This window comes from Artemia sp. Qi Xiang Cuo, chromosome 13 (genome assembly GCF_049724085.1).
Source record: "Artemia sp. Qi Xiang Cuo chromosome 13, ASM4972408v1, whole genome shotgun sequence".
Lineage (NCBI taxonomy): Eukaryota > Metazoa > Arthropoda > Branchiopoda > Anostraca > Artemiidae > Artemia > Artemia sp. Qi Xiang Cuo.
Window position 1 is genome coordinate 14,945,567 of NC_142806.1, and position 14,214 is coordinate 14,959,780.

The 14,214-nt window shown below is 36.8% G+C and overlaps 1 protein-coding gene across 2 annotated transcripts in view; it reads left to right on the forward strand.

The window, feature by feature from the left end:
- Positions 1-14,214, forward strand: part of LOC148944999 (uncharacterized) — a 47,606-nt gene that overhangs the window by 17,131 nt on the left and 16,261 nt on the right. For both annotated transcript variants that reach the window (XM_089098827.1, XM_089098826.1), the window contains exons 3-4: positions 6,579-6,793; positions 10,554-10,756. In XM_089098827.1, coding sequence (XP_088954953.1) covers positions 6,579-6,793; positions 10,554-10,756 — 418 coding nt within the window. The remainder of the gene's footprint in view (positions 1-6,578; positions 6,794-10,553; positions 10,757-14,214) is intronic.

Below are 14,214 nucleotides of genomic sequence, written 5' to 3' on the forward strand. Positions count from 1 at the left end.
TTCCTCCAACTTCTACATCGAATTCGTCGGAATGAAAGTATAACGGATTTTGAAGCTTAATCTTCTAATGAACAGTTTTCCTTGCCCCAGGCCATGCGACTTAGATCCGCTGGTGTTGTGTCTGTCAGTTCCAATTTTTCTTTGCCCGGGGACGATGAAATCAAGCTCGAGCTAGGGCGAGCTCGTATTGAAATCCAGCAAATAATGAAAGCCTTGATACACGACGACGTACTTTCTGCTTTCGGTCACCAAGTACCGAATGTTCGTCTTTCTGTACTTCACGACAGTGACTCAGACGATGACCCAGAGGAAAATACTCTGTCCGATAAGCAGGAAAAGGCTTCCGCGACTGACACTGAATCAGGCTCGGAAAGTGATGGCATCTTTGAAGATTTGCCAGTGATTGCTCACTGTGTGAAACACCAAGTTGAGAAAAATTGGGTTAGTGAGCCTGTGACGAACATGAAGAATTCTAGGTTTTGTCTTGTCAAGACTTCTGACGGCTCCATAACACCAATAAAAAGATCCACGCTGTTGTGGCTTTCTTTGCGGCTTCAGTTTTTATGTCTTTGTATTGTGCGATTATTTCTGTACTTGAGGAAATAGTTGGTAGCATACGGTGCGATACGGAAGTTATTTCAAAAGCGAATGCGTTGATTTCAGCAGCAACCGAATTTAGTTTTATGTTCATCTTGGCTATGCTAGAGTTTGTTAGTGCCATAATGCTCTCTGTCTCTAAGGCACTGCAAGCCGAAGACTTAGACTTAGTTGAGGGCTGTCGGCATATTAAAATATGTTCTGATACTTTACTGCAGGCAAAACAAAATGATTTTGAAATAATTTTTCAGAAAGCCTTTGAGCTTGCACAAGAGGTAAATGTGGCTCCGGCTGTTCCAAGGTCTATCCGCCCAACGTCCATCAACGATAATGAGTCCATCAAGGTTTTTTATCGCGAGTCATTGTTCGAACCTTACTTTGCTTCACTTATTGAAGAAAGACTTCATCAAAGATTTTTGCGCCATCAGGAGGCATCTTTCAAAATCGGAAGGCTTTTGCCAGCTAAAAGCGAGTCAATAAATATTAATGAATTTGTGAATGCTTTTGCTGTTTACGAGGGATTTCACAGGGGTAGACGTGCGCTCGAATGTGAGTTAGTCCTTTGGAAACAGAAGTGGCTCGGAAAGTCTGAGAAACCATCAACTGTTGCTTTGATTCTTGTGTCATGCGATACAAGATTTTTCCCATGCATTCGAAGGCTTTTGACGATTTTTCAGACTTTACCAGTGACTACCGCTTCTGCTGAGAGGAGCTTTAGCTGTCTTAAGTGATTAAAAACCTGTCTGCAGAGCTCCACGGGCGAGGAGCGTCTGAACGGACTAGCTCACATGACCTTGAACCACGATATCCGGGTCGATGCTGACCAAATTTTTGATCGATTTGCAGCCAAAAAAGACCGGCGGCTATTACTGTGAGAGGTTGGGTCGTCTTTCGTTGCTCGTTTCTCTAAGTGCAGTTGATTCTGTTTTTTTTTAAATTTTAATTGTGCTTTATCCTCTGTAAACAATGTTAATATCAATACATTTCTTGCTTTCATGGCTGTTATAATAGGTAGACTGAGGCCACACCCCTCCGAAACCAAATTCTGGGCAATTGTCTTTGATATAATATTATTTTTTATTTATTTGGTTCTCTAAAACAAGGGTCCCATAGACAAATATAAGGAATAATGCACTCTTTATTTTATATTTTCTAAATTCTGCCGCTTCGTGGCAGTTCCAAAACAACTAGTCGCCCAAAATAGAAACTCTCACTGCTTCTAACTTTTTTTTAATTCTGACTTTACCTAGCTACCCCCCCCCCTACGATAGATAATTTTCTTGCTCACATGACTGCTATAAAAAGGTAGACTGACGCCCCCCCTCGAAACAAAATCCTGGATACGCCACTGTATATATATATATATATATATATATATATATATATATATATATATATATATATATATATATATATATATATATATATATATATATATATATATATATATATATATATATATATATATATATATATATATATATATATATATATATATATATATTGATCTCCTTCCAAAAAGGAGTCCGAAATTGTTATTTACAATGTCCCAACAGACATAGAGCTATAGTAGCTGGCCACTGGCCTAACAAATAGCCAAGGGTAACCTATATGAGTGTCAAGTGTCTCTAGATTGGGTAAACCTGATACTACAGGCCAAATAATCAGCAAATCATTCCTATTTGGTTTGAAGGAGGAGGTAAATCTGAATCAACCTCTGCTGTTGCTTGGCCAAAGAGAAATCTTCAAAGCCTACCAGTTGAAATCAATCCAATGCCAAAAATATTCAAAGCTAGGGGATATAGCTAAATTTTGCTCTTCAAATACTATAACCTGTGTGAAGTGGGATAACCAATATAATGAGGATACTACCTGCCCCAAATGTATTAACTGCAAAGGCCCTCATAGATTGGATAACAAGTCTAAATGTCCATTGTACAAACAAAGAGCTGCTGCTCTAAAAATCACCAAAGAAAGGTTACCTTATGCTTTTGCTGCTATGGAGGCTAGAGCAATACATAGTCAAGTCTCAAACATGCCAAATAGTCCACAACCTCCAGTACCTATTTCCATTTGTGTCAATCAATCGAGTACCCTTCGAACAGCCAACACTTTCCATCGTCCCATTCACCAAGCCTTGAGGAAAACAAAAATACGAAAAATCTAAACCCAAACAAAGGGTATATCTCCCCTTTGCATCAATGAGAAGGATTATCCCTAATTAATACCCCCCATCCAGAAAATAATATAGGCAACGAGCATCAACTCAATCCTCAAATAGTGAAAACCTCCTATCTGATATGTACCTATTTATGCTCAACATGTTAGCCCTGAAAAAAGTCACCCTGCCGTCCCAACAGAAGTCAGATATTGCCATTGAGATAGCCTCAACCTATCTCTCAAAAGAAATACTTGCCCAGGCTGAAGCTCGCTTCACCCAAATTATGAATAAGTACCAGCCATCCTGTTCAGCTCAGATCCCAAATACTGGCCACAGACAGGGGGCTGTCAGCCCAACTAACTGTTCCCTGTCTTCGTCTATTGTTTATCCCAATAATCTATCGAATTCAATCCATGTTTTTTGCAGCTTAAATAATTAACAACACAACTTAAGCAAGGATAAATCGTTAAGTCTAGCGAGCACGAATGTAGACTGCATTGCTAGCAAACTACCTGAAATAAAATTCTCCTTGATAGCCATGAAATTGGTATTTTCTGTATTACCAAGATTAGCCCCATAAATTATGTCATCCCTTTGGATATTTCTCATATTCAAATCCTTGGCTAAAATGTTATATCTAACCTCATGGATGCAAAAGTGGAGTTGCCATTTACATTAGAGAAGCTATCAAGGTACAACAAATAAAATTTCCCTCGTTTTTTAGTGACTATGTTTGGGTCGAGAGGGTTTTCGTTGAGTGCCATTTAACAACCGGAAAGCTCATTATTGGATCCATATATCGGAGTCCCTCGGCTCCCAATCAGATTGATTCGCATAGAATTCTTGCTGATTTACTATTTATGGTGTGTAATAAACAACCTAATTCAGTTATTTTAATGGGCCACTTCAATGTGCCTGATGTCAATTGGATTGACGGATACAGCTTTATTGGTAATAATAACCCGGCACTAACTACAGTAAATGCCTTAGCAGATCTTAACCTGTTTCAACTGGTTGTTCAGCCTAGTCGTTTTAGAGAGGGTCAAGTCCCCACACTTTTAGATCGGATTTTTATTTTACCAGTCAACTGAGTACTTACCGGCTGTTGAGTTGTCAGATCATTTAACCTTGCATATTTCATTATCAGTGCCTCCTATACTAAATGATAAAATCAAAAGAACCTTCACTGATTATGCAATGATTAGAGAAGAGTTGTCAATAGTGTGCTGGAAAACTTTAATAAAGAATAATGATCCCGTATAATCATGGTTAAATTTCAAGATGAAACTCATAGAGTTGAGAAAAAATGTACGACATTCACTTATAGGTATAGGCCAAGAACTTTACCAGTAATGACAAGACAGGTTAAGTGGTGCAGTGGAAAAAAATGGGACCTTTATAAAAGGACACTGGAAGAGAGTCATCCAACAGCATTCAAAATATTTCGTAATAAGCTTAGAAATATTACTCGACAGCTACTAGCTGATCATGAAAAGAAATTGGCTGTGGGAGTAAAAAAGAATCCTAAGATTTTCTTGAGGTATGTGTCGTCATCAAACCCTTGAAGTCGCATAATCCATCAACTCGTTTCTGATAACGGGTTAATGTTGAATAACCCTCTAGACATTGCTAATTCTTTCAATTCTACTTTTGCAAATAACTTCTCTAGTGCCACGTCCTTGAGCCACCCTTCCCTACCGACCAGATCTATTACTAAAGAGATGACCAAAATTGAAATAGATCAGCAACTGGTGCTAAATAAGCTGATTAAACTAAATCCTAACAAATCAAGAGGACCTGGTGGTATTCACCCTAGGCTTCTCAAAGAAATAGCCCCTTTCATTGCCTTGCCTCAAGGGGATATTTTCAATATATCACTGAAATTAAAAATAACACCTGATGATTGGCGTATGGCAAATGTTATACCCATTTTCAAAAAAGGAGATAAATCCAGGCCTAAAAACTACCGTCCTATTAGCCTTACTTCTGTGTTGGCCAAGATAATCGAGGGGATATTGAGTGACTCTGTTGTCAAACATCTTGATGATAATGATCTAATTACCAGTAATCAGCATGGCTTCAGACGTAATTTCTTCATCCAGACAAGCTTATTCCAATCATTCGATATTGCCACTAAACTCATAGATCAAGATCTCCCAATAGATGTTGTACAGCTGGATATGGCAAAAGCATTCGATAAAGTTGACCATAATTACTTGTTGATTAAATTTCGGGCTTATTGCATAAATACGTAGCCATGTAATAGATTGGATTGGCGCCTTTTTGAGTGGAAGGTTGCAGAGAGTCTTTGTAACTGATGAAAATGGGAATCAAGTGTATTCGACTCCGACATCAGTCATTAGTGGAGCACCTCAAGGAAGTGTACTTGGTCCAATTCTGCTTAATATTTTTATCAATGATTGTTCCAGTACAGTCCAAAGCAATATTATATTATATGCTGATGATTGCAAACTCATTGGACCAGTGGGAGACGGGCTTCAGGCAGACCTTAATCACCTTGCTCACTGGGCTCATACATAGCTACTGGACTATAACCCACTGAAGTGGCAATTTTATCCATATGGGACCAAATAATCCCATGCAGACATATTACATGCAAAATGCCTCAGGTCAAGTTATCAATTTGGACTCAGTAGATAATGAGAGAGACCTGGATGTAGTTGTTGATAAACAGCTTAAATTCCACTGTCACACAAAAGCACAGGTCTCTAAGGCTAATCGAGCTCTTGGTCTGATCAAACGAGTAATTTATTCTCGCCATCCATTGGTAGTTAAAAGATTGTACACAGCTCTTGTTTGCCCTCATCTGAAGTTTGGTTACCCAGTCAGCAACTCTTCATATAAAAGTGACACTGCATTATTAGAAGGAGTTCAAAGGAGATTTACTAAATTATCAGCTCCACATAAAGATATGACATACCCTGACCTCTTCAAGAAACTTAATCTACCCTCATTAGTTTACTGACACCAAAGGGAGGATGTAATTGCATTTAAGAATGTTTTTCACTATAATATGATAGATCCGTTATTCAGCTCTACATTATATTCTTCAACAAGGGGTCATTGATTAAAGTTGGAAAGGAAACATATAAAAAGACGAGAGAGACGGAAATTTTTTCCATTCGTGCAGTGTCAACCTGGAACAATCCTTCTGGTTCTACTGTTTCAACTTGCTCTATAAATTCTTTTAAAACCTGTTGATTGTGAGTGGGCAAGTGTCGAGTGGAAATATCACGGTAATGCTCTTGTGATATTCGGATAAGATTATTTCCAACCCAGCAAGAACTACAGGAGGCTATAGCTACCTTAACTCACTGGCAAGTGCGATTTAAGGTAACCACTCCTTTTTTGCCTTGAAAATAAGTATGCCATTTCTTTTTGTAGAAAAATAAATATCAGTAATTTTATTATACTGTAAACGTATTTAATCTTTTTTCGAAAAGTTGATTTTTAGAAATCTGTGGAATTTTTGCAGGAATCATCCACACTATACTTACAGATGCAAAAGTCAAGTGAAGAGTCTTTTGCAACCCTGGTGTTAAACTTCTGTGATGTAAACATTTATAGGGCTATAAGAAAAGTATTGTGAAGAGAGTTCTTATAATGTATCTTCTACAAATACATATGTATCTGGTCAAGTATCATTCGTACATAAGTACTCGTGGGCCTAAGCATTTATAACCCAAATTTCTTTAGCCCAAAATCGTTTGAATTTTACAAAATGCTCCTTATTTTCTTATAATCTGGTCTTGATAGCTATAATTAGAACTTGGCTAAGCAATTTCTTTTACTTTTTTAGGAATTTGAAACACCCAACTTCCATTGTTTTCCTTGTAATACAGCCTTTGAAAATGAGAAAGAGTTCAAAGCTCACAAGTCCCAGCACGTCATATCAAAGAAATATCAGTGTCAAATTTGCTACATGGATTCAGATCATCAATCCGAATTCTTTGAACATCTAAAGAAACACTATGAACCAAAGATGGAATATACTAAACAAGAAAACACTGAGATGTGAGTATTACTCTGGGCTTATTCTTCTTTCTCTTTTTTGCTTTTCAAATAGGGTTTGGAAATCCATGGAAAACGTCTGGATGAATCAGCAATAAAAAAAAAAAACAAAAAAAAAAAAAGGATAAATCAAGGGGAAGATGCTGGATTAATCCAAATAAAAAGGCTGGAAAAGTTAAATACTTTGCTAAACTTAATTTTCATTGATCCTCAGAAAGCCTCTAAAAAAGTCAATTATGTTTTTTGCAATAGAAAACAGGATAGCTTCTTAAAAATCAAATTTTCTTTCTGCTTTTTCATCATCAGCCAATATATTTTTTTTTATGACTGAAAAAATATTTCTTAGAATCTATTGTTTTTTGATGGCTCAGTAAAAATATTTCAACATAAGTGGTTAAATTACATGAACGTGCAGTAAAAAAACATAAAATTCTGGCACGAAACTTAATTTGACCGATTCCATAGTAAAATGCTGCTAAATAAACCCAGCTTATTATTGTTTCTATGACTAAAGGTCGTCTATGATATGTCCTACCTTTGGTAATACCCTGCTTATCGTTGTTGCCATGACTAAAGGTCGTATCTAATATGTTCAACCTTTGATAAAACCCAGCATATCGTTGTTGCCATGACTAAAGATCGTACCTACCTTTGGTAAAACCCAGCTTATCGCTGTTGCCATGACTATAGGTTGTATCTGATATGTTCTACATTAGGTAAAATCCAGTCTATCGGTGTTGCCATGGCTAAAGGTCGTATCTGATATTTTCTTCGGCATTTCCTTCAGTAAAGCTCAGCTTATCATTGTTATCATGACTAAAGGTCGTATCTGGTACGTTCTACCTGTGGTAAAACCCATCTTACCGTTGTTGCTGACAAAAGGTCGTATCTTATACGTTTTACCTTTGGTAAAACCCTGCTTATCGCAGTTGCCATGACAAGGTCATATCAGATATGTTCTACTTCTCGAGGTAATATTCAGTTGGAGTTTGGTAAGCTGTTCTCAAAGGAGTATCAACAGGTCAATGTGTGTTGGATCACGCTTCGATTCTCCTCTTATATTGCTGTGTTAATATTCCCTCTGAGATCAAATTGACATTCCTTGAGGACACCATAGCAAACGGTTTTTGGCATTTATCTCATAAGTGTTAAAATGTCACTTACGACTTTTTATTGCGACAGTGGCAACTTTTAAATTCTAATGCAAATAGTTTCAATTCCCTATCAGGACCAGTCATGCCTCAGTTACTACACATTATTTAACTTTATAGTAGTTAAACAGGGATGCAATTTAGTTTAAGTTTGTTGAAATTGGGAAAGGCTTGTACAATTCTCAATTGCAAGCGCTGAAAAAAAATATTTCCTCCGATTCTTGGTTCTGTTTAGTCGTCCCAACGCTATAATTACTTTGATTTTTTTTTTAGATTTGTTCACCCTATGAGATTATTTTTTATGGTGGAATCGTTTTGGGAATTATATAATTTTTCACGATTTTGATACCGATTGTGATTCATAGAACATCACCATTTTTTCTTGTTCTTTTTTTTAATTAATTGTTCAATCCCTAAATATAACAAACATGAAATATTTTTGGTTCGGTATAGATTTCAACCCGACAAGGAATATTTTTGACCGTGGCATTGGTATGGGTCTTAGTTTGTGCAATATTTTACAATCTATATAACATATAAGAGTAATTTTAAATAGGAAGGGGGAGGGTCATAATCGGAAATAAGGGATTTCGACTAATATTTTTCAGGTTTTCCAAATAGGATGGAACTTGGAATGTTTTTAATGCGATAGTGATTTTGTCACCCGACAAGAAATATCTTTGACTCTGGGCTTGGAAAGTTTCTCATGTTCTCGATGCTGATGTGGAGTTTCGAAAAATGACCATGTTTTTTCCCGATTCTTTGCTCTGATTAATCGTCCCTGCACTAAATACATTTAATTTGAAATTCTTTTAATGCAATAGATATTTTTTCAAACAGTTCGTGGTAACAAGCTGTAAGTAAGGAGCGACCCGGCTCAATGGTAACCGAAACTCTAGAAAACGGTATTTTGATACAAATAGATACATCAAAGAATCCGATTTTGATACTGATTTCAAATATATAAATTACATCAAGTTCAATTTTTCTCACCAAAAGTTACGTGCCTGAGGAAATTTGGCTGATTTTCGGTATAGAAAGAAAACACCTAGTCAAAATTGTAGAACCTTCAGGAAAATCACAACATCAAATTCTATGTATCAGAGAACCCTACTGTAGAGGTTTAAAGCTCCCATCTACAAAAATGTGGAAATTTGCATTTTTTGCCAGAAGAAAGATCACGGGTGCGTGTTTATTTATTTGTTTGTTGTTGTTTTTTTTCCCAGGGGTGATCGTATCGACCCAGTGGTCCTAGAATATCGTAGGAGGGCTCATTTGAATGGAAATTAAAAGTTCTAGTGCCCTTTTTAAGTGACCAAAAAATGGAGGGCAACTAGGCCCCCTCCCACGCTCATTTTTGTCCCAAAGTCACCTGATCAAAGTTTTGAGATGACTTAATCATGTTCAAAAATATTGAGTATGTCTTTTAGGATGACTTAATCCTCCGAAGTTCCCGGAGGGAGGGCTGAAAGTTATGAACTTTACCCAATGTTAACATATAGTATTGGTTATTGGGAAGTATACAGACGTTTTCAGGGGAGATTTTTCCTGGTAGTGGGGGGGTCGGGGGTTATGTGGGAGGATCTTTCCATGAAGGAGTTTTCATGGGTGAAGGGACATTGCTATGAAGGGGACGCCGGACTTCCCAGCATTATTTTAAAAAATATCAGAAATTAAATATAAAAAAACAAGTTTTTCAACTGCAACATCAAAACTTTAAACGAACAAAATATATTACATACATGATTGGGTTCACCCCCTAGTCAATACCTCGCTCTTTAAGCCAAAGATTTTTTAGTACTTTCATAAGAGCTATTTATTCTAATTGACGGCCTTTGTGTTTAAGCGGTCATTTTTAAAGAATTGGAACAAAATTCTAACTTTCTATTAAACAGCAAGGTATTGACTGGGGGATGAACCCCCCTAATATACGTACTAAAAATCTATGAATATAGAAATTCATAACAGAAGATAGTTCATAATTTATATAGGCTATATTTATTTCTAATAAAAGCGTTCATAAATAAAATTAAATAACTTTTGAGAAAGTCATTTAGCCAAATAAAAGTAAATTAATGTGAAAATTTTGTTTTAATTATTCATGTACGGTGAGCCAAAATCAAAACCTGAATTTTTTCAAAAACGTTCAAAAATTAAATAAAAAAAACAAGTTTTTTTTAACTGAAAGTAAGGAGCGACATTAAAACTTAAAACAAACAGAAATTATTCCGTATATGAAAGGGGCTGTCCCCTCCTCAACGCCTTGCTCTTTACGCTAAAGTTTGACTTTCTCACAACTCTATTTTTTTAAACAATTAAAAACTTTAGCGTAAAGAGCGAGGCGTTGAGGAGAGGACAGTCCCTTTCATATACAGAATATTTTCTGTTCGTTTTAAGTTTTAATGTTGCTCCTTACTTTCAGTTAAAAAAACTTGTTTTTTTTATTTAATTGTCCCACAAGGAACATCTTTGACTGTGGGATCGATAAGTTAATCATGACTCTGATGCTGCTGTCGAGTTTCGAAAAAATATAGATGTTTCTTCCAGTTTTTGCTCTGATTAATCGTCCCTGCTCTAAATGCATTTAATTCGGAATTCTTTTGATTTGGTAGAGATTTTGTCACCCTACAAGGAACTTCTGCAGGATGGAGTGATGAAGAAGCCCCAGTGGAGGTCGAGATGAAAGAACATGGGGAGACAAATGCATTCTGGTGCAGTAATTGCCCCAGGTCGTTTGGATCGAATAAATCACGTATGGCACATATGGTTCGAGTGCACAATCAGCAACAAGATAAGCAGGTTCAATACCAATGCGGTAAGTGCATTCAAAAATGTAGACACCGATATATCTGAAGTTGACGTTTTTTTCTGAATGCTAAAAACTTGTTCTCTTCGAAGCCTTGTTTGCCCATTAGGCTAGTGTAAGCTGTAGCTTAGTAGTGTGTCCCCAAACTTGTGTCAAGAATCGATCTTCATCTTTTCTCAAATTTTGAATTCTTTGGCCTCATGATCCTTTTATAGATCGATAGATTTATTCACATGAAAGCCCTATTGGGCCATGGTGACACGCAAGAAAAAATAAAAAAAAGTATATAAAATGTAAACTGACAAAACACTAAAACTGATTATTCAAAGAAAAATGTCACGATGCCTCATGCCTACCTAGACGAACCTTTCAGCATTATTTATATATAAATAACACCTACTTTTCAAAATCAAATCCCTCACGCCTCCCTCCCTACCGCCCTCCCCTCCCTACCAGATATTTCCAGCCGTAATTCCCTTAATTCCTCACATTCCCCTAAAAAATCATGCAGACTCATCCATCTCTCCACACAAAGGGCAACTGTAAGAACGATCCCTCAATCTAGCCCTCCCAAAATATTTCCTTCATTCTCCAATAGGTACAAAATTCCCCTTCCAGATATTACCCATTTTATATCTTCTGGACTTAATCCCATTTTTAGATAAATTTCTTCGTCCCAGTTCTTTTTGACCTCCGCATATAGCCACAGGGACGGCGAGGTGGCCTTCTCAGCTTGCCAAACCTGAACTTCTCGACACTGGAACCTAGTAGCAACCAACATAGATACAGTTCCTACCATTCCTCCTATCCCCCTTCCTTCACTCTAACATTTACCGAGCCCTGCTCGGTCTAATATATTGTTCACCTAATTTTGCCACGAATCCCTCCTATCCTGACACAATTAAAAATGCTTGTTTAACTAGCCTATTATCTTTTATCGATGACTTATAAGTAACAATTTTACTTTAATTGTGCGTTTATCAGTAGAATCTCGTCATCAGTTGTTTATTGATAGATGTTTCTGTCCCAGATTTGTATTTTATTGTCTATAGATCTATATTTTATTTATCTATAATATTACAAAGGGATAGGTTGATATTTTTCGTGGCTTCCTTCTTCCATTTATGTGTATATTTTATTTCAATCTATCAATTAATAAATGAAAGCTTTTTTTGTGTATAAGCGTAAATATTTTTATCAGTTGTGAGCTCTCAACCCAACCTCTTAATAGGGAATCAACGGAATGAGTTTTCCCCCGCCTTCAATAAGTGTATTGCAATTAATTTTTGGCGTTCATGGGCAATTACAATTATTTACTTACGATCAGTAGCGCTTATTAAAACCTGGTAAAATTAATTGTCAATAAGCTGCAATTTATTCTTTTCTAAATAGAAAATTCTTGGTGTGTTTATCTATTATCACTGGATAACTTTGGTCCTGATCCTCCCTTAATGAATATTGTTACATCGTTCATGGGCAACTGTAAGCTGAATTCCAGGGGGGGGGGGGCAAACCTCGTCTAATTGGCAATTTTCATGATATATAATAGAAATCTCAGAACAAAAATATAAAAATAAGGCAACATCGTTCAGCCAGGGGGGCCCCCTGCCCCCCCCCCTTTATGGGCGCCCACGATATCGTTCCTTTCTAATAGATCATAGGTTGTAAAATACAAAAATATTTTCTCCATCTTCCCCTCCCTGTTTACTTAGGAATTCCTCAAGGAACCTTATTGGGATCTCTCTTATTTCTAATTATGATTCATGAAATTGTTATGGAATTCCCCCAGAGGTGGAAATATGTGGATGACTGGTCGATCCTTGAAGTATTTCATAAGAATATTAATAGTAACCCCCTCGAAATCCTAATCCATATTTCGGATGAAGCTGTGAATCTAAATATGAAAGTAAATGTTGAAACATGTTAAACTCCTTGATGTCACAATTTCTAATAACATTATGCTGGAGACACATATTACAGATAAAACAAGCGTTACAGTTAAGCAAGCAAATGTATCACTATCTATGTTTAAACTGTTAAACAAATTTAATTGCCCTAAGATGCATTCTCTTTGTGTCTACTTATCCTTCTTGACTTACTTGACTTAAGGCTCCTACCGAGGGTTCGGCGTAGAGAACGATGAGACTAGGCGCCTCCAGGTTGACCTATCGCTTTCCAGGCTCGCAGCTTCTTCCACCGGGATGTGGGCGTGGGTGAGGAATTATCGGCTTTGTCTTTCCACCTAGTGGGGGGACGTCCTCTGGGTCGCTTCCATCCGTGTAGGGTGGGGTCGAAGTCGACTACTTATTCTTCGTCAGGTTGTTATTGGAATATGTCCGGTCGAGCGTGCGTAACCTTAAAGTGCAGCGACAAAGTTGAGTCGGTCCAAAAGCGTTCGCTCAGGATCATTTACAAAGAGAGCAAAATCCCATGCTTATTCCTCCTTAAAGCCGCACGCATTGTCGTATTAGAAGAAGGGAGGGAAAAAATTGTTTCAAGTTTTGCTAAATCCGCCATTTCTAATTCGTGTACTGAGGATATGGTCCCCGATTTTCAAAACTTCTTAGACCCCAACTCCCCTGCTTAGCCCCCATAGCAATCCGAACTTATTCTCCGATCCATGGTGTTACTGAGAGGCTCCGGAAAAGTTTTATCCACTTTATTCTGGAACAATTTAATAATTCCTGATGTGTGTCCTGAACCCAAATTAACTCCCTCGTCCCTTATTTTAGTTGATGATTGCAGTAATAATGCTCACTCTTTTTTCTATGGCCACTTTTATTTTGTGTATTTATTATACTTATTTGAGCTCTATATCTTTTTTAACGTGGTCGTTTACATAGTCCTTTATTTAATTGTAAATATTTCATTTTGACAGTTAATTGAAATTTTGATTTCGATTGTTTTTTATTTGGAATACAAATTCGGCTATTTTTTTAACCTATGATAGTTGTTTGTAATAATTTATTATCGTTTTATCTCCCCTTCTCCTTTGTTCTGTTTTACCATTAACGGCATATAGTTCAATTTAGTTCTTGGACGTGGATGCTTTTTTTTCTTAATGTGTTAAAATTTTATTGACCATTTTTATGCTTTTTACTTTTGTCTTGCTATATTGGTTGTTCATTTTTTTTCTCTCTTAATGGATATATGGAGGGAATTCGGCTCAATTAGAACTTGTGATAGACATTTGAAAATAAATTTTATCTTATCAGGATAAATTAGAAATCTTCCTGTTAGAGCCTTTCTCAAAAGGTGCTAGCCGATAAAGTTGCAAGCTTTTAAAGTCTAATGTTTTTTTTCAGCTTTAATTTTTGTACAATAATAGCACCGTAAGTGTATAGTTAAGGATAGTTATTGTTTGAGCATTAGACTTGTATAAACCAGTTCTGAATCGCCCAGTTGACTGACTTCATCCTTTAATTCCTACCAAGCCCCGTGGCAAAGATTTCTCGTAAGTCCAATCT